The 22062-nt window shown below is 30.9% G+C and overlaps 1 protein-coding gene across 1 annotated transcript in view; it reads right to left on the bottom strand.

Annotated features, from left to right (window-relative positions):
- The window catches only part of LOC140452874 (facilitated trehalose transporter Tret1-like), a 35834-nt gene extending 14154 nt beyond the window's left edge, over positions 1 to 21680 (bottom strand). Inside the window, exon 1 of the mRNA XM_072547210.1 lies at positions 21554 to 21680. Within this exon, the coding sequence (XP_072403311.1) occupies positions 21554 to 21602 (49 nt within the window). The 5' untranslated portion in view covers positions 21603 to 21680. The remainder of the gene's footprint in view (positions 1 to 21553) is intronic.
- Between the last annotated feature and the right edge of the window lie 382 nt (positions 21681 to 22062).

Raw genomic sequence — 22062 nt, 5'->3', positions numbered from 1 at the left:
TAATTGCCTTAAATCAGAACTAAGCAGCTGATTTGTAAAATGCGATTATCTCGAAAACTGTTGAGTTTTGACATTATTAATAGGTACACCTTTTTTTTGTTAAAATAATGTATCTTTAATATTTTTTATCATAAATACAGGTAACTTAAAGAGCAAAAAAGATAAGAGCAAATTAATGCCACATATATGTGGTATATGTGGCGCTCTCTATCAGCTACATCAAAGTGTGTATCAAATTATAATTTCGCACATTTAAAAGTATCCAGTTGTAAATTTTTGTACATAAATATTTACAAACATAAAAGTTATAGCGACAATTAAAATTTTAAGTTTACACTTTAGCACCCTGTATCTTTCTTAATATCAACATTTTGTTAAAGCAATTTGGCTTTTATATATATATATATATATATATATATATATATATATATATATATATATATATATATATATATATATATATATTGGTGACAGTGACGTATACAGTATACAGTGGCGACCTAGAAGAGATGAACAAAAGGAAGAAAGATACGTTTCATAAATGCCAAGCGATAGAACTCCAGGAATACGAAAAGAATATGGTGCCCTCAGAAAAACAGGTGAAGCAAAGAATAAGACTCAAGCAAAATGAATACCGGAAGAGAAGTGCAGATACAGAGACAACACAATATGGTATAACAAGCATGGAAACGATCGACAGAAGCATATATAATATATAAAATATTATAAGTAATAAACGTTAGTAAGAATATTATACAGACATTATAGAGAATACATAAAATTTAACTAAAATTAATATTTAAAACATTGTCTTATATTCTAGATCATTTTGTCATTAAATATATCCAGTAAGGATACACCCACTGAAACATACCGATGTAAGACTTCATTAGGAATGTAGTATGCTGTATTAACAATCTGCTTATTGTGTATTCTGCAGGATTTCAATATTGGATTCGATGACAATAAAGTTGTCCCTATTTTAATCGAAGTTGTTTATTTATCGAAGATGTGGTTTCTCCAAGTAGGTCATCTATCAAGGTGAATTCCGAGGTATTTTTCACTATCGGATTGTGGTACACATATATCTAGATTATTTAAGTGTGCAGGTGGTCTTGTCTGACGTTTAGTTGTAAGAGTTACGTGGTTGATTTACTTTAATTAACCTTGATTTGCCATTTTCTTAACTACATCTGAATGGTGTTTAAGTGGTCTTGCAACATAAGCATAAGCAATGCTCAAGCCCATCGACCAGTGGATGTTGCTCGATAGGCGTAATCATCTAGTAACACCAGTGGAATATACCAGATTTTATTGTTCACTTCACAATATAAAAACCGAAATTGAGACGTTTTTACATTTTATTTTACTACATCTAACAAATATATAATGCATATTTGGTATGTACCACTGGTGTCACTTGATGATTACGCCTATCTAGCAATATCCATCCCCAGGGCTAGAGACCATCCGACTGGATTATGTTGTTCTCCGGGCGTAACGATTTTAATACCACTCTTGGTACATAAATAACTATTAAACCATTGTTTTTTATTATTAATGAAGCGCGTGTGGCAGAACGGGCGCTCATTTATACAATGAGAAATTATACCACCAAAAATTTGGGCCCCAGAGCTTTTTTCTTTCTCTTATACACGCTGCAGCCCGAACGCCCATTATGTCATAAGCGCTTCATTACTGATTAAAAAACAATATTTCAAAATGAAATAGGCCCAAGCTACTTATCGGGAAATGATAGAACAAGCTTTGAATTTGAATTTAGGCCCTTGGTAAATTCAAAAATAATGTTTTTACTTGCGTTTTTGAACCTTAACCGCCTTAAAAAAATTTGATCAAGGCAAAAAAATTAATTTTTGCAATTTGTTAAAAAAAAATTGTTTGAAAAAAATTGAACAAATTTTTGCCTGGACGATCTCTTGAACCTTATTTTGAAGTATATTATGAAAATCTCATTGGAATATTTTTCCGAAAAAACCCGAGCTTTTTGACATTGTCTATTGATGTACGAGAATCAAATGAATACTGAAAAACTGAAAACCTTATTTTGATCTTTATTTTCTTGTATTACCTCTTCTTGATCTTTTCTATATAGCATCCTAAAATGTAACAGCGATGCAAAAGGCAGAAAAAATTAAATAAATTGCCAGAGAAATTAAAAAATAATACATTTAGATGTCAGCTGTATAAAGGGGAGATTAAAAATAAAGATAGAGGATACACAAAGGAAAGTACGTATTTTTATATAATGGCACCAATAAAGCAGGGGAAAGACAAATAGTAACGTCTACGTCTTTTTAAACATGATAGAAACGATCTACTTATCTACTTATTAGTGTGCCTCATCTTTTAAGTACATTAGCGATCATTACAGCCTACAACAAGAAGTGGATAATATAATATAAACCGAGGTAGATAAAATATATATATATATATATATATATATATATATATATATATATATATATATATATATATATATATATATATATATATATAACTACAAATCCGCAAAAGATGAAGAAAAAATATGAATCATGATAAATAAAATTGTAGCATTATTCATCAATAAACCAATTAGTATAAATGTCTACTTTTTTGTTTACTACAGTGCGTGATATAATTAGTGATATTTATAATTATGTCAACCAAATAATTACGATCCCATACATAATAATAAATACTTAATATATACTTAATAATAATAAGTGCAATAACCTTTACGTTTTTAAAGATATGTATATACACATATTTAAAAACTTTCAAAAATTAAAGGTAAATATCGAGCACAATTTTAATAATCAAATCTTGTCCAAGTACTTTTGCTTTCTACGGAATCATCAGGGGCATATGAAATAAGCCAAGAAACGTTTTTTTTTAATGAAGAAAATTAAATACCTTCGATAAAAAACTCGAAGTTAATGGATGATAAAAGTTTTTTGTGAGTAACGTAAAGCAAGCGCAGAATGTAATAAACATGAAATTAAACATAAATTGTACATAACACTACACTAAAACAAGGACAAACAGTTTAAAATCATTTAAAAAATTATTCTACGCTACATCCTTTCGGCAACAGGAGAGAGAATGGTATTTAACGGAAATGTTAAAGTGACATGTGACATATGACGGCTTTGATGGGCAGTCTCAATCATGGATATGTGATATGCACATATTAAAATTCTGTGTAAGTAAGCTTGCATTGACCAACGGTCCAACTAACAATACTATAGAAAATCAGCTTATAAAATATGACATATAGAATATTTTAATTTAACTAGATTGTATAATCCAGATCTCATACTTAAACCTGTCTGTAATAATAAGGTTGTTAGTTTGAGAGCAAATGAAGTGGACCTAAAGTGTGAATGAAAGAAATAGACTAAACTATTAGACAGTGGGTGGTTGACTACAATAAAATGGTCTACCAGGTACAATCAATACTGTAAAAAAGAGAAGAAATCTGACTATGAAATTTAAATACTAAAAATTAAAATAAAACTGAAAGCAGTGTATAAATGGGGTATAATTCAAGTAGTTCAGTTAAACTTCCAGTCAATGGGAGAACTATAAAACTAATATGTAAAAGCGTTACTAAAGACCAACTGACCAACAGTGGGAGATGTTGAAATATACAACTGTGGAATTAGTATATCTAAATTACGCAGAGGTATGTAATTAACGCCAACAATAGATCAATTGAACCTGACCAAGCTAGTTTTGTAAATTGTTGAAGAATACAATAGTAATATTGATCAAAGTATAAAATTAATAAATTCTTAATGGATATACTCAGTGCAGGAAGTCTAAACAGCTGAGCTGGGTCCACTACGATGTGAAGCTGCAACAAAGTTTTTAAAAATAGGTTTAAACTTAGTACAATTTAAATTAATTTGAGTATTAAGAAAATGAGAGTTTCCATTTGCTTCTTTTGTGATCTCCAAATCTTCCAATAAATCCAACTCCAAAAAGTTTTTCTTTTTACTGATGTCATGTAAAATAGACGAACCAGTATTAATGTTAAAATTGTGTTTACTAGATAATAAATGTTGACCAAAACTTGAAGAGTTTGGTCTTTTCAAATGCTCTGAAATTCTAGTAGATAACTTTCTAACGGTTCTACCTACATAAGAGGCATCATGTGTGACTTGAAGGAAATTTTGATGTTTTCAATTGTGGAAGTAAAAAGTTAAGCTATTTTATTGGAAATGTTGCTAATTTAAGTAAAAGAGAAATATCTGATGTTGTTAGAAGCATTAGGTTGAAGAATACATTGTGATGAATATGGAAGGTTTTCTGCAATTTTAAGTTTAGCTCTAATTAGAAGCTTATGGATAATGTTGGGATCATAACTATTATTGAAAGCAATTTGCTTGAGAGTATTAAGTTCTAAAATAAAGTTATTCGAAAGTGGAAATTTGAGTAACCTGTGAATATAACTATTGAAAGCAGCCATTTTATCTTGGGTAAGATGGTTAGATGGTCTCATGTATAACATGATCTGTTTGGGTGGGATTTCTCAAACAGATTTAATTTTTAGTATTTCAATTTCATGGTCAGATTTCTTCTCTTTTTTACAGAGTTGATTGCGTCTGGTACACCATTTTATTGTAGTCAACCATCCACTGTCTAATAGATTGTTTAGTCTATTTCTTTCACTCACACTTTATGTCCACTTCATTTGCTCTCAAACTAACAACCTTATTATTACAGACAGGTGTAAGTATGGGATCTGGATTATACAATCTAGTTAAATTAAAATATTCTATATGACATATTTCATAAGCTGATTTTCTATAGTAGTATTAGTTGGACCTTTGGTCAATGCCAGCTTACTTATACAGAATTTTAATATGTGTAGATCACATATCCATGATTGTGAATGCCAATCAAAGCTGTCATATGTCACAAGTCACCTTAACATTTCCGTTAAATACAATTCTCTCTCCTGTTGCCGAGAAGAATGTAGCGTAGAATATTTTTTTAAATAATTTTAAACTGTTTGTCCTTGTTTTAGTGTAGTGTTATGTACAATTCAAGTTTAATTTTATGTTAATTACATTCTGCGCTTGCTGGATAGTCCAAGTTTGATGAAGTAAGTCTAAAACTTTAATAACAAAAAACTTTTATCATCCATTAACTTTCTTCCTTTCTTGGCTTATCTCAGATGCATCTGATGATGCTGTAGAAAGCGAAAGTACTTGGGCAAGATGTTATTATTAAAATTGTGCTCGATATTTGCCTTTAATTTTTCAAAGTTCATTTATTCGAGCATTCAACCTTATATCAACATATTTATTAGTTGCAAAATTTACTCACAAATTTAATAATAGGTATCTACTAATAGAAATTAGCGGAATATTTAAATTTTGATTATCTCGGTCGAAACCAAAGACAATACCTCGTCGTACCATTTGAGTTGTCATATGAATTATTTTACTGATTTTGATACCTCACTTATGTTTGAAGATTAGTAGTGAGAAGGTCACGTGGTAGATAAACGCTGCCCACTAGAAAGAGATGCAACGACTGCTTTGATCTTTTTTCTCTTTCGCATTGGGGAATGGTGTTAAATTGCAACATACAGTCTAGGTCTATGGTTATGTAAGATTAAATTGTACTATGTTAGGTTAGAAAAAAGTAGTAATCCAAACCGGTCCATTTTTAACCGAGTTTTCACTTAATATTCTATGTTTTCACTACACAGCAGGATGTAGAATACCTTTTAGTTCATATTTATTTAATTATCGATATCTGGGTGTTTAGAAACTGGATTGCAAAAATTCTTAAATGTTTATTCAAAAGTTGATTTTGTAGATTATATCGAAAAATTTACATTTTTTTTTTCTGTTTTTTTTTTTAAGTTTGATCGTCAATAAAAAAAACCACTTGATTAGAAAAGGAATACCATTAGGATTCAGTACACCTAAGGTGATATATGACACCGGATTTTTTTTGCTTCGACTCTAGGTCACTTAGCCACTCACACTAGAAAAGTTTCAGGAAACTATCACTACATGCTATAGTTTATTTTTATGAACGAGAGAGTAATTAGCATAATTTTAACTGGTAGCTCCGACCACTCCATGGGCGTGCTCAAGATTAATTGAAAAATTACAATTGAATAATTGTAAAAAATAAATGAATTATTTCAGTGTTATAAAGTGTTATGTGTATGTAAACAAAAGTGACCTCTTTTATCACACACTATATTAGAACTGACTGGCCTACATTAAAAAGGGTTTTAAAAAATTTACATTTTTTTTAATTTTTAAAAATTACAAAAGAGAAAAAAAATTTTTAAAACCGTCTAAGGTATGTTAAATAGATGAATAAAAATATTAATATAAAACTTACAGCTACTTGTTACAAATCCAAATCAGATTCAGAAGATGAACTTTCAGAACCAAGATTTATAATAACTGGCTCGATCATTTTATCAGTAATATTGTCCAGCTTCCACATTTTTTCCTCTTCTTTAATAGTGTGATTTACTGCCTTTTCCCAGTTTTCAGGTTTTACATTATTTACGGCCTCCAAAAACAACTGTTTAACATCATGAATTTTAAAAGTGGTATTTTTTCTTGAAACTTCACTCTTTATCTGTGCCCATACCAGTTCAATCGGGTTTAATTCACAATGATATGGTGGGGATCTAAGTACTGTCATTCCACGATTTTTGGCAATTTCATCAATTTCGTATTTTTTAAATTTTTCTTTATGAAGGGCACACAACGAATAATAAAGTTCCTTTCTTATAGATCCGGGATGGTACGTAATATTTTTTGAACTCAGCCAATTCTGCAAGTCTTTTTTTAACCACTTGGTTGTGGGCAGTCCTTCTATAAGTCTGGAGTGATAACTTGCATTATCCATTACTATTACACAGTTCTTAGGAAGAAGATCTATCATTTGTTCGAACCATTCTTGAAAGACATCAGCGTTCATGTCTTCATGGTAGTCACCGGTACGAGTTGATTCAAAAGTTAATAAACCACCTTCAACAAAACCGTCTGAACTGCCAATGTGTACTATTATCAGCCTGCGTCCCTTTCCTGATGGTGGGTTTAAACCAGTAGATAAGTTATTTACAAAAGCGTGCCTTTGACATGTAACAGTTTCATCCTGCCAAAATTTATTTGGTGTATGACCCTCGTTGATCCATGTTTCATCAAGATAAAATATTTTTCTTTTTTGGTTTCTCATTTCCTTTATGGTTCTTAGAAAATGTCTTCTCCATATGACAATATCGCTTCTTTCTAATAAAATAGACTTTCTGGGATTCTTTTTCCAGCGGAAGTCTATTTCTTTTAAAAGTTTCCATAACGTACTTCGACTCATTTCTGGGTAATCCTTATCATCTCGAACTGAGACAAGAACTTTATCCAATGTTGGAAATTCTTGTCTAAAGAAGAATTCATGCACTTTTCGTCGAAGTCCTTCTTTAAAATGATATTCTATTTGAAATTTTGGTTTCCCTGGAGCATTACGTGGCATTTGAAAACTACCACATTTCTCTTCTTTAATAACTCTGTAAATCGAAGATTTTCCAACACCAAGTGTACTGCTAACTAACTCAACGGTCTCATCAACACTTTCACATAAACGTTTGTCTGTAAATGATTTAAAACAATTAAATATTAATGTTTTTTCATTAACTGTTAGAGGACCAATTTTTCGGCGTTTACACGGCACGTCCAAATTTTCCATAACACTAGTATACACAATAAACTGCACCTTGCAACTGAAGTACCTACTTTTAGTGAACTGTTAAGAATTTTGAATACGCCACTTGGACCTTCCTATATATAAAATGGAAAAACCCACTATCACATTTTCTGTGGAATAAGTTTAGAAGGTAATTATCTAGTCAATTACTGTCGTAGATTCCTGGAATTAAAGTTTTATTTTATCTAAAGAATTTAACTTTATTTTGCAAATAGGTAGGTACTTATTAAACTTTTATTGGTTATATATAACCAATAAAATAACCATCTTACATTTCTTGCAAATTCATTGGTACCTGTTAACCTCCATCACTCCGACACTGGCAACCTTATGTAGGGATTAGTAACTCTCACAACTATTGTATTCTATTCTGCTCCAACCTTTATACCTGGTGGTCATACTCAATTTAAAATTGTTTTCCTATATACTCCTGTAAACTTGTTGACAAATATCTGTTTTTCATTGAGTCACCCGTATCAACAGTTTAGGGATTTGCATACATAATTTATTGTTTTATTACCCTCTCATACATAAAAATACACTATAAACTGTACTTGTTTCTCAAATTATTTTAATCGCATCTAATTTTTTTGAAAATTAGTGTCAATCGTAAATTCTAGCTAACAAGAGTATGTGCCAAAGCTCAATAAGGTAATATAAACGCTGGTTTTTAACAGATTGCAAAAATCAAGTGTGTAAGTATATAAAATTCGATATAAAAATAAAAGCAACCTACTGTTTAATGATCTTTTTTATATGGGTTTCTGTGTTTTGTGCCTTATTTATTATGTTTGAAGTTCCTGGTACTTAAACCAGTCTCTTAAGTTTCTCAGCCAAGATTTTTTCATTCTGCTCAAACCTCTTCTATCCAATCTTGTCTTCCACTATAAGAGATGTAGTAGACTGTGCTTATTATTACGGAACACATGGCTCATATACGACGCTTTCTTTCTTTTAACAGTGGTTCATAATTCCATCTGTTTACCCATCCGTTTCAATATCTCTATGTTGGTCACTCTATCTGTTCAAGGTATTCTCAGTATGCGTAGGTACAGCCACATTTCTAAAGCCTATAATAATTTTTATAATTTTTTAGGTGGTTAACGTCCACCTTTCTACTCTGTAAAGTAGTGTAAGTTGAGATCTTTCTCATTTATGTGGGTCTAGGTCTTGCTATTTTAATGCGGATCTTAATCTCTTTGTCTGGGTGTCACTTATCATTTACTGTATGTCTAGATCGAATATACAGGTCTAGATTTTAATTGTTCTTGTTACTAGTCATCAATATTAGGTATACAGTATTCTTTCTATTGATCTTTCGCCCAATTTGGTTGCCGGTAGTATTTACTCTATTGAGCATCATCTGTAAGTCTTTGATGCTACCGCCCAGTAAAACAGTATCATAGGCATATCAAAAATTACTCTATGGAAGGTTGTAACTGCATGTTTTGCTCGGTCGTCCGATATTTCTTCTGCCAATTGATGATTTCACTCTTGCTCTTTTGACCATACAAATCTCCCCCATTCTGCTTATATGGTTATTCCATTCCTTTTTCTTCTAGGTAGTGTCTATTTGTTTAAGTTATATTTTCTTCTAATGTTTTCACTTATCTTTATCGTGTTTCCTGTATTTCTTCTCAGTCCTCTGATATCTGTCAGTATTGGTCTTATACTGGCTTTATAAATTTTTAATAGTCTTTTGATATAGTGTTATTAAGGCATCCTACCAGTCTATTTGCACTTGATCTCCCACTTTTTTGTCCAGGTCTCCATAGCTGAACAGTGTAATTACAAGATATTTGATTTCCATTACTGGATTAATATTGATGCCATCAATATTTATTTTACATTTGATTGGTTCTTTGCTGATTACTATTGCTTTAGTTTTCTGAGATAAGATTGTCATATTAAACTCTTTTGCTCTGTAGACCAGTATTTGCAGACTATCTTCATCTTGGGCTATTAATCTTGATGCCTTGTCTTCTAGTGCCTCTAAAAACATTTGTTTTGTATGTAGGTTGTAAAGCAGTGGCAAAAGAATGTAGCCCTGTCTAACCCTTTTAAAAATGGTTATGTTTTATCTCACCATATGCTCATAATTATTTTGGGCAGTTTGATTCCAAGACAGATTTTTAATAATCTGGAAATCCTTATTGTCAAGTCATGAAAGATGTAATAGTTCTATGAGTTTGCCATGTTTAATAGTGTCGAATGCTTTCTCATAGTCGATAAAGTAGGCGTAAACATCTTTTTGTTGATCCAATTATTGTTTGCGTTTCAAAATCGCATCTAAACCCAAAGTGAGTTTTACTTATACTTCGTTCTAATTTTATTCATATTCTGTAATGGATAAAACAGAGAATACTTTTAGGGTTTGGCTCATTAAACTTATAAAGCGATATTCACTTTAGGTAAAAGAATTGGATTTCTTGGAAAGTATTCAAAATATAGACTCAACCAGTCAGATGAAATTTGAATACGGCCGATTTGCGCTCGACCGTTTTGCGCCCTTACCTGAAATCGACCGGTTTGCGCTTTGCAATTTTTATAATAGAAATATCTAACTACTATAGTTTCCTTAATCGGCCGATTTGCGCTCTCTTGCAATATAATTTTAATTTCATTCTACAATAATAGTCTGGTGAACCTACAATGAACAAACTAACATGTCAAATAAACAGAAACATCTTTTTCCTTTAGATTTGAAAAAAAATATCAAATCAAAACTAACAAAATTATTCATTTTTTTAATACCGTGGAACAACGGAGTGTTCTTTAGTCTTTAATACCTCTGTCTATAATCATTCTACTTGGAAGTTAATTGTTTAGATATGATTAGTAACTAGAATTCCCAAAATGAGAGATCGCTGGAACTAACTTTCCTTTCTACCTGATAATGCGAAATGGTAACTACTTAAGTCATTAACAAAGGGTATGGTAACAGAAAAATTACCTGAAAATTCTACGTGATAATGACCATAGTGGTGGTCAATCATTTCTATTGCGTTATTTGAGATAGTAGGATCAAGAATTATTGTGAATCAGTGTGAGTTAGTGTGAGTTAGTGTTTTAAAAATGGATGTGCAAATTATTGGTACAGTTTTCGTATGAAAAAAAAAAAACAAATAAAGATGGTTCGGTTTTTTGGAGTTGTTTGAAAGAGAAAACTGAAAAATGTCGAGGCATCATAATTATGGATAATAACACAATAATTAAGGAAGCCGAACCTCTGTGTAAGCCGAGTGTTGCAGCGACAGAAGTGAAGCAGTGTGTCTTCAATGCTCTAAAAAGAGCTAGGGAAGACAATAGTTATTTGTCGATGTCAAAAATATATCAAGATGAATTTCAAAGATTATATAGTCAAGGACTGGATTTCGTGACAGACATCCCAAAATTCTCTTCAGTGAAAAGTGGTTTAAACGATTGTAGAAAACGTGCTCGTGGGCTGCTCACAGGTCCAGTGGCAGCATCCGAAATAGTATTTCCAGAAGAAATTATTACATGAGCGACAAAACGAAATTTTTATTTATATACAAGACCACTCCCCCGGGATACAGAATCTTGGTGTTCGCCAGAAACAAAGCTAGGGAGATTTTGGTTAACAGTAAGGACACTATATTTATCGATGGAACATTCAAAAGCTGCAGTTAGCAATTTGGTTAAATATATACCGTTCATATCGATATTGGTAGTACGTCAGAGGAGACAAATACAATTCCATTGATATTTGCGTTACTTCCTAACAAAACCAAAGAGACATACGATATGTTATTTTCAACAATAAAGGAGAAACCACCAAATTGGAAATCATCTCTTATAAAACTGGATTTTGAACAGGCAGTGATTGGTGCCTTAAAAAATTATTTTCCCGTAGCCAAAATTTCTGGTTGTAATTTTCATTTCAATCAATGTATATGGAAAAATGTTCAAAATATAGGACTTGTTTCTGAATAAACTTACAACGAAAAGATACGCTTGCACATAAGAATGTGTGCTGCGTTAGCGTATCTACCCATAGAAGATATCGATGATGGCTGGTTAAGCATTCAAGAAACCTCTCCTATTTCTGAAAAAATGGAACAGTTTTATGACTACTTTGTCAAAAAATGGTTAGAAAATACTCACATTACCAAGGAAATGTGGAACTGCCATCAAAGACATCGCAGTAATAACGTTTTAGAAGGTTGGAATCATCGTCTGAATACATTAATAAGACCACATCCCAATGTATTCCAATTAGTGAAGTGCCTGGTTAAAGAAGCAGAATATTGTGATCACCTTTATGATCTATTTACTTTTAATCTAGAAGAAAAGCGGCGCAAGAAAACATATATTAATCTTGATGAAAGAATATCCAAAACTTTGCAGAAATATAAAGATACAAGGGACTTAAGGTTGTATTTAAGGACATTGGCATATATCCAGAAGCTGCAATAAATAGACAATTCTTTATTCCCAAAAATTTTTTGTATTTTACTGTTTTAAGAAAAAACGAAAAAAAAATTAACAAACTGAAAAAAAATTATAAAATTTAAAAAAACATCTAAACACGCCAATGTTTATATTATGTATAAACTATGACAGTCCTAAGCCTGAATGAAAGTGTGAAGGGAAGATGGTTTATTTTTATTTTTTATAGTTTTACGATTTTTTAAAACTAATTTTACTAGCCTAAACGTTAACTGATCGTTATGGAAGAATAAAATTAAACGTCGATTACAAGAGAGCGCAAAACGGTGGATATAAGAAATAATTAGCTATACATCTCCATTAAGAAAGTGTTAGAGCGCAAACCGGCCGATTTCAGGTAAGGGCGCAAAACGGTCGAGCGCATATCGGCCGACACCATGAAATTTGACCGGTATCATATATATCATATATCTTATTAAATAGTTCCAACAACTCTCGTTCAAAACTTTTAAAACTTCCACTGATATTAATTTTATTGCTTCCTGTTACAACTGTTGTTAATGACCAACTTAAAACTAAGGACAAAGGGTGAAAAGGATAGGTAGAGGATAAAAACTTTTGTACGAATATTTCTGATAGAGATATGAGAGATCATTGTAGAATAGAATAGAAATATGCTTTATTGTTACTGAAAATTATACAATTTTATGGACAAAGCTTACAAAAAGTCAAAAAATAACAGTAAGAATTTAAAATTTACTGAAATTACATAAATCGTCAATATCACAAAATAAAAAAAATAAAATAAACAATCCCTTGCAAAATTTAAATAAATTGCAAATTGCATAATAAATCCTTACGAACTAATAAGTTAAGTTGCTGCATGTGATACCAAAACATATACAACAATACTTAAGTTACTTGTACATAAATGTACTGTAATTTCTTAGTTATTCGTTGTACAAATTGTAATAACTAGTAACAGTATTATATAAAGAAATAAAACAAAATGAGGGTATGAATGCCCCTACTGCCACCTGATTGAAAAGGAAAGAAAAGGTTTCCATCATAAATAAGGCGACGTAATTGGAGATGTTCTAACAAAAGGCATAATAACAACGGTTCTTGATTTTACACGCTTGTACATACAAAGAAGAACTTTTAAAGAAAGATATGAAGAAGGATTTGGGAATCAAAATAAAGCCGGTGACTACATGTTTAAACTAACTGTAGCACTAGGTTATGATGATTGTTAAAACATTTTATAAAAAATGAGAAAGGTACAGGTATTGGATTTTCTAAAGGGCTATTACTCACATCGACGCAGGACACAAGTTTATGTCTGAAATAAGTTGTACTCGTTATCCTAAAAGTTTCAGTCGTTAATTTCATTCTTTGCCAGTTTTTCGTTCAGGTTTTTTCGACTCAAAAATCACTTTTGGCAATGATTTTTGAAAATATTTTGTGTAGTGAAATAATTTATTGGAAAGTATGGAATCTATTTATTGTATTCTATTTTTATTTAATTAAAATTTGATTTATGGTATTTTGTTAACACCTGTTGCCATCTCTGGAACTTTTTCTACATTGTTATCTTCGTTACTAAAAATTGTTTCATTCAAATAATTCAATTTAAAGATTTAATTTTTTTAAGAAGCTTTAAACAGCATGAAACTAGCAACTCCTCTTTCAAACGACACTACCGTTTTCATATACAAAAAAAGTAATTAACAAAGTACTTATAAAAAAAGTATAGGAATGAAAGATAGTATAAAGAGTGTTGGAAGCAAATATATCTTAAAAAGGATCTTGAAAATTATAAGATAACCAACAAGAAGCGAAACTTAAGATAAAGAACTATCATAAGTACGACAATTTTAATCAGAATAAATGTATCTGAGGGGACAATAATAAAATACTCATGCACAAAATGATGTAAAAATGTATTTGAAGAAACACTTTGGCAGTTACTGAAACAAAGTTTTTGACACTGTAACGTTCGAAACGTAATATATTTGTTATTTTTTTTTATAATTATTTTATTTCAATTTCTTTTGATTTTATTCATTTACTAACTTCATCTTTTATTTTATAATTTTTATACAATAAACATATAAAATTCTATGACTCACCACAAAACACAGTATAATCTGTTATTTGTCGTCCTTGCCACAATTCTGTAGTGGCATGTTTTTTATAAATATCGTTCGTCTATAAAAAGGCATGCTTGGATTGAAACTTCATTTATAATATTAAATCTACTCTGGGGTAAGTTATATTTAATATTTAACCGGTATCCAGTGTCTTTTTATGATTTCAAATTTGACTTCTTTTATTCGGGCATAACCTCTTCTGCACATGTTTCTTTTAAACTTATAATTTATCCAATATGCAGTTAGTATCTTTATTAAAATTTAACTAATTTGTGGAATAATAATTATATATTTATTTTATCTTTACTAATTTGCTATTTTTTATTTAACATTGTGATTAGCTTCAATCATCATATGGCAAGAAAATATTTTAAAATTTGTGCAGTCACTAATTCAAAATGAACTATTTTAGTTGTTTTGGCCTAATTAATTTTCCTGTTCTCCCTTGTTGGGTAAAATTTTCTAAAAACCTTGTGGTTCAACGCGCACATGGGATGACAACTGCTGCAGATATGCAGAACCTAATAGTTACGTAGAATAATAGCTGCTCAGAAATAAAACGGGCTAGATCCCGGCATCTCCAGCAAGTTATCCTGTGATGCCAACAATAGCAACTAACCACTACATTCCGCAATCTTTTGAAGTCAACAAAAAGTTCTTCAGTGATGCCATAAGTATCAAATTTTATATTTGTAAAGCTTATAGGCAAGATTAAAATTTATTTTATTTTTTATGGTGAATAAACATGATTAGTTAATATCTTGGTTTATTTGTCACAGCCAAACTCATTGTTCAGATTTACTTTTAAGATAAGACGTTCTCACACCTAAAAGACTGAGCTAAACAAGGCCGAACAATTTGCTCAAAAAGAAAGTTGTGAGTTTTATTGTTCTACATTCGCTCCCAACTTTCGGAGATAGTTAAATTGTTACAAAACCAAACTAGTCGAGCAATTTACTAGTGATGGTGAACGTGGTAATTTTTAAATCACGCCATGATCAGTAATTGTGATTTTTAAAAACCGGTGATTTTAAACGGTGACCGTAATCACCGTTCTTTTACGTACAGTGACAGGTACAGTGACAGACTCACAAGCATCGTAAACTAAACAACATGATCGCGATTACTCTGTGTTATGGGTAGTAATATGAAAACATATCGATGATAACGAATATGTTTAACTAAAGCAACTAGGTGGTTTGACTTATAATGATAAATTTGCAATACTAACAACAAAGTAATCCGTTTCAAGAAATACATATTGGAAATAAAACTTTCTTAAAAACGCTTCCTCTTTAAATATAACTAAAAATAACTCTAGAATTTCACTAAGCTTTTTATATAAACTTTTAAGAATGTTTTTTAAGAAAAATATATTTAGTACGTTAACCCTTTGACGACTGTTGGTATGCTGAGATGACCGCCGTTACAAATTTTTTTTTTTAAACTTCTCAGCGATTTTACAGTCATACCAGTGTAAAAAATTGGTTGCCTATATTATATTCTAAGTGTTTACCTATCTTAGAACCGATTTTATTAAGTCACATTGACTGGAATTAGTCAAGCACACATTTGAAGCGGAAGGTCGGTGTTGACAGAGCGACATATTTTAATTGTTTTCTTGTTTATTCAATTATTATTAATTACAAAAATTACGGATAACTGATATTTTTAAAGTCTCTTTCACACTAAGTGCTGTTATTTGCATGAATACATTTAAATTTTTTTTTGTAGATCACTGTCTTTTATGTGGTATTCTGGCACGACCACAGGACACTTCCTATATGAATTCTTCCAATATGCAAAATCAAAAGTGGAGCTTTAAGCATTTTAAAATTATGTCCCAAAACGAGGTTTACGCCTTATTGGATGAAATTCCAAGTGACCAGGAGTCAATTTTCTCTGATATTGAAAGCGTCCTGAGAGATGAATTTCGGCAATCAAATAATAAGGATGTATTTGATATTGGAAGTATGGAATCGGATAGTGAAGACGATATACTACTAGCAGTACGGCTGGCAATGCGAGCCTATATTTTGGACCCAAAATGAAAGTTATATAACACAAATAAATCAATTTTTTGAAACTACAGATTTGTTTTTGGAACTATTTCCTGAGGATGAGCTAATTCACCTAATTGTATTTCAAACCAATCTATATTACGTTCAAAAACGCGGAGGAGGAAATTGATTTACACCTATCACGAAAGACTAAGAAACATCAGTCAGCCAAAAAAAAACTGATCCCGGATTTGACAAACTTTACAAACTGCGACCTCTATTTGCCAAACTCACGGAAACGTTTCTTGCAGCACTAAATCCACATGAGTTTCAAGCCATTGATGACTCTTTGATACGATTCAAAAGTCAAAGCAGTATTCGACAGCACATGCCCAATAAACCTATAAAATGGGGCTACAAAATATATATTAGAGCAGATTCAAGCGTATTTGTGTGCGAATTTCAGATGTATACCTTTAAGTGGGAAATTCCACAAAAAAAAAAACTTTTCGGACAACGGACAACGAGTAGTACAGGATCTAACAAGGGTCTTAGTAAATAAACACCACTGAGTGTTATTTGACAGCTGTTTCAACTGTATTGACCTTCAGAGATCTTTATTGTCGGACAGACTTTACGCAAGAAAAAAAAAAAGGATTTACCAGAGTTCAGAACTGACAAACAAATAAATCGAGGAAATTCAGATTACCATATTTCAACAAACAAAGTATCTACGTTGAAGTGGATGGATCACAGAAGTGTGATTCTTTTAGCAAATCACCAAAATCCAGCAAGAAATGAAGTTGTAAAGAGCAGACAAAAAACGCTGCTCTGAATAAGGTTTCATGTCCACAAATGGTAGTGCTCTTCAACTTACATTATGCGGTATGTTGATAATTTTAATATGCTAAAAAGTCTTTATGAGGTTAATCGTAAATCACACAAGTGGTGGTATAGAATATTTTTTATATAGGTCGTAAACGCATTCATTCTCTTTCATGTTAGAAGCTAATCCAAAAGTATGTGTTTGAAACAATGTCGGCTCTCTGTGATTGGAGGCCTTACTGGAACTCCAGAATAATTAAAAAGGGAAAGATCATCAGCAGTAAAAAGCAGTGAGTGAATTAAAAAGGCATATTCCCTTGGAACTGCGCCATTCAAAGTCTTCTCATATGCCTAAAAGAACTACTTCTTTGAGATGTGCCAACTGCAGCACGACAGCAAACTTTAGCAGAACACAGGGGAAATGTTCATCTTGCAAAGTCGGACTTTGTCTTAAACACGACAAAAATTGTTTTGCAACGTTCGATGCAAAACAATAGGAAGACTAGAAAGAAAGAAGTGCTACCTGGTTTTTGTTTCTAATTTAATTTTTTGTTACGCTATGTTCCTGCGGGTATCTTGAGAATACCACCTCCTTCAGGATATACTTCAGGATCAGCATTGTTTATTTTGATTGAGTTTGTGTTAAGAATATACTAAAATAAATAAATTTTACAAAAATTAGGTTGTTTTTAATAAAAATCGGGCTTCAAAGGGTTAAATCAATGACATTATTTTAAATTTATTATTTTAAAGAGACAAATATTATTAGTAGACAATTACATAAAATATTTCGTGTTTAAGTTCCTAATATTCACCGTTGGTAAATCCCTAGTTGTTAATCACCGTTCTCCAAATCACGTCAACCGAGAATATCATAATATTTATTATATAAACAAGTTTTGTCAGACGGTGACCGTGATTTAATATCTGATCTGGTCAATGATTACGGTTATTGAAGTTAGCAATGAACGCTAGTAGTTATCGGTGATTTATAAATCACCGTGACTGAATCACCGTTTGTGAAATCAGGTCCCATTACTACAATTTACCACAACTAATACAGCAACAAATAATAAGAATCATTCTTAGCACATCAGAAAATAAAACAATCGGCGAATATAAAGAAGATTTTTTAAAAATAAATCAACAATCGAACAAATTTTCACGATGAAATATTTACTACAAAAGAGTTATGAGCAAGACAAATGAACATATCCTGGACTGCACGTGTTGTTTATAGACTAAACAAGCATGTGACACGTAAAGAAGGCAATCCTTAACTAAAATAAACGTTTATTGAAATTTATCAATACATGTGCAGTACTATAGGTTTCTCAAAATAATATTTAACATGATTTTAGGATTTATTTTATGATACGAGAAAGTGACACAGGAAACTATATCCAAAAATAACAAGTTACCTTTGTCGACCATCTTTCAATATTCACAATATCAATAGTAGTCTTTAAGACTACTTTTGGAAAAGTAAAATCAAATAAATATCACTATAAATAGAATTTTTCTTTTAAACAATAATCAATCCGAAGAATACTATTTCGAAAACTTCACAACTCGAAGCAATTTCACAACCATAGAGTGGTACATAGAAACAAACAAAGCTAATGACGATCTGGAAATAGAAAAAGGGATGTCAAAAGAAACTACAACTACAGAAATTATAACTAAAATAGTGGCGTCCAAGCTAAAATGTAGAAAAAGAAAAGTAAGAATATAGAAAAATGTATTAAATTAGAAAAATATGTAAAGATTGGAAAGACGGAAACAAAAAATAAATAATTGACGGATTCGACCGTTACTTGATGGAAATTCATTTTATGTAACAATAAAACACTGAAAACTTTGTTTTCAAAACTTCCACAAAATTTATTTTAAATTCTTATCACTACAGCTGTTTCGGTTAATTGCCTTTCTCAAGTGATCTGTTTCTGGCATGGGATTTCACTTTATAGTCTCTAATGAAATAGGTTGAGGAGGGGAGAACTGTTTATCTCAAGCTGGTCATTCAGAATTATATCTGTGTTTTTTAATTTGTTGATTTCCATAGATTCTAACAAAGATAGCTTAAGGCCTTTATTTTGAATGTGTAGAATTTTAAATTCGTCATTAAAAGAATGATTATGATCTAGAAGGTGAAGTGCGTATGTAGAATCTGTTTTTCTATTATTGAAAGCCCTTTTATGTTCTGCTATTCGTTTATTAAAATTTCTACCTGTTTGACCAATGTAAGTTTTTGGGCAGTCGCCACATTTAAGTTTGTACACACCACTGTGTAAGTGTTTTTTGTAAACAACATAGTGTTTACAAAAGCAGACAAAGGTAACACTACTATTGCTATAGATAAAATAGAATATAATAACAAAACAATAGAATTTTTAAATAATCAAAACATTGAAACGTTACACAAAGATCCAACAGAAAAGTATCAAAAACAAATTAAGCTAGCGTTAGAAAATTCAAAATCAATAGTAAATCCAAGAGAACAGAAATACCTCAGTATCATGAACCCACAGCCTCCTAAATTATACTCTTTCATTAAACTACACAAACCGGATCACCCAATAAGACCTGTAGTGCCTTTTTATACAGCTCCGTCATATAAACTTTAAAAACTGTTAGAGATTATTTTAGAACACACTAAATTTTCACCTAAATTTACCATAAAAAATACAATAGAACTAGTTAATAAAATACAACATTTTCAGTTACCTAACAACTCCAGATTAATTTTATTTGACGTAAAAAATCTTTTTCCTAGTATTCCTCCTACAGAAACTTGTATTCTAGTAAAAAACCTTTTAGACCAAAATAGTACAAATCCAATCATTACATCTGAAATTTTACATCTTCTTGAAGTTTGCATAAACCAGGACTACTTTGAATTTAATAATGAATTATATACAAATAACAGTACAGGACTTATAATGGGCAATCCTCTAAGCCCATTGCTATCAGATATTTTTATGGATATTCTAGAGACAAAGATTTCAAAACATCCCATATTCAAACAGTTTTTTTATTGGTGGAGATACGTAGACGACGTACTGGTATGTTTCACAGGAACTAACAGGCAACTCGACCAATTTTTATCGTATATTAATTCTCTTCATAGTCATATTGAATTTACAATAGAAACAGAACAAAATCAATCCATAAATTTTTTAGATTTAAATTACCAGACTTAAAAACAAACATGACTTCTCCATATTTCATAAACCTACCCATACTGACACGACTATTCACAATTCATCATCCCATCCCACACAACATAAACTGGCAGCGTATCATAGTATGTTACATACATTAACAGCAATTCCTATGTCAAAATACAATTTTGAGACAGAATTAAATATCATTAAGTAAATAGCAGTAAACAATGGATACAACGAACAAACAATTAATAAAATGTTAAATCAAAAACTACACAAGAAAGCCCTGAACTTAGTATTTCCACCACCAGAGAAGAAACACAGTACCTTCTGCTCGCAAAATATCAACAAAAATAGCCAAACACATAAAAAAGAAAGGAATAACACCAGCTTTCAGAACAAATAACAACCTAGGCAAATATATTAAAAACAACAAGAGCCAACATAAAAAACCCTAACACAGTGGTGTGTACAAACTTAAATGTGGCGACTGCCCAAAAACTTACATTGGTCAAATAGGTAGAAATTTTAATAAACGAATAGCAGAACATAAAAGGGCTTTCAATAATAGAAAAACAGATTCTACATACGCACTTCACCTTCTAGATTATAATCATTCTTTTAATGACGAATTTAAAATTCTACACATTCAAAATAAAGGCCTTAAGCTATCTTTGTTAGAATCTATGGAAATCAACAAATTAAAAAACACAGATATAATTCTGAATGACCAGCTTGAGATAAACAGTTCTCCCCTCCTCAACCTATTTCATTAGAGACTATAAAGTGTAAACCCATGCCAGAAACAGATCACTTGAGAAAGTCAATTAGCCGAAACAGCTGTAGTGATAAGAATTTAAAATAAATTTTGTGGAAGTTTTGAAAACAAAGTTACCAGTGTTTTATTGTTACAAAAAATAAATACGTAGAGAAGAACGAATAGAGAAGTATTGCAGCTATATAATGAGCTAAAGCATTGAAAAAAAGAGGTAAATAATAAGGTAGAATGGTCTAATCTACCCACAAGTTTATTTTTTTTAATTAGAACAAATAAAATCACTAAGACGAATGTGTAAAATCATAGATATGAAATGGATTAAAATCAAAGGACACTGATGTAAAATATGTGTGGGAATAAATATTAAACTAACGACAAATTAAAAAAAAATACCATGCTAATAGTGTACTAAATGTTAATTTCTAATGCTCCAAAAAAAAGGCAACAACAATATTATTATATATTTCGTCTTACCTCCAAATGCGCAAAAATACAAAAACCAGTTTTGCCTGGATGCATTCATTTCGGTAATGATTTTTTGTTCTCAAACTGAATTTGACGTTTTCAAAACATATTTTAAAATGTTTTATTTTAAATTTTGTTTAAACCATGAAAGATAAACAGTATGAATATTAATAACCCCTTCCTCGGTTAATATTTGCACAGGTAGGTTGTACATCAAATAACAGCATATATTAAAAAGATAATGAAACCGTTGAATGTGTTATTCAAACTTAAAATGTATTTCCTTCAAATTATAACTAACTATAATTTTTTAATGTAGCAGAACTATTTACTAAAAATTTAAAAACTCGAGGATAAATAACACACGAGCATTTTTACTTTTTCATCAAGAGAAAACTGTATGTATTCTTGCACGTAAGAATATACGTACTTGAAGTTAATATTACGGTAAATATAATTAATATGGTAAATATACATTATAACCGGTTATTATACATAATCACTGGTATAAAATATAT

This window comes from Diabrotica undecimpunctata, chromosome 1 (genome assembly GCF_040954645.1).
Source record: "Diabrotica undecimpunctata isolate CICGRU chromosome 1, icDiaUnde3, whole genome shotgun sequence".
NCBI classification, from domain to species: Eukaryota; Metazoa; Arthropoda; class Insecta; order Coleoptera; family Chrysomelidae; genus Diabrotica; species Diabrotica undecimpunctata.
This window is presented reverse-complemented; position numbering and strand designations above follow the sequence as displayed.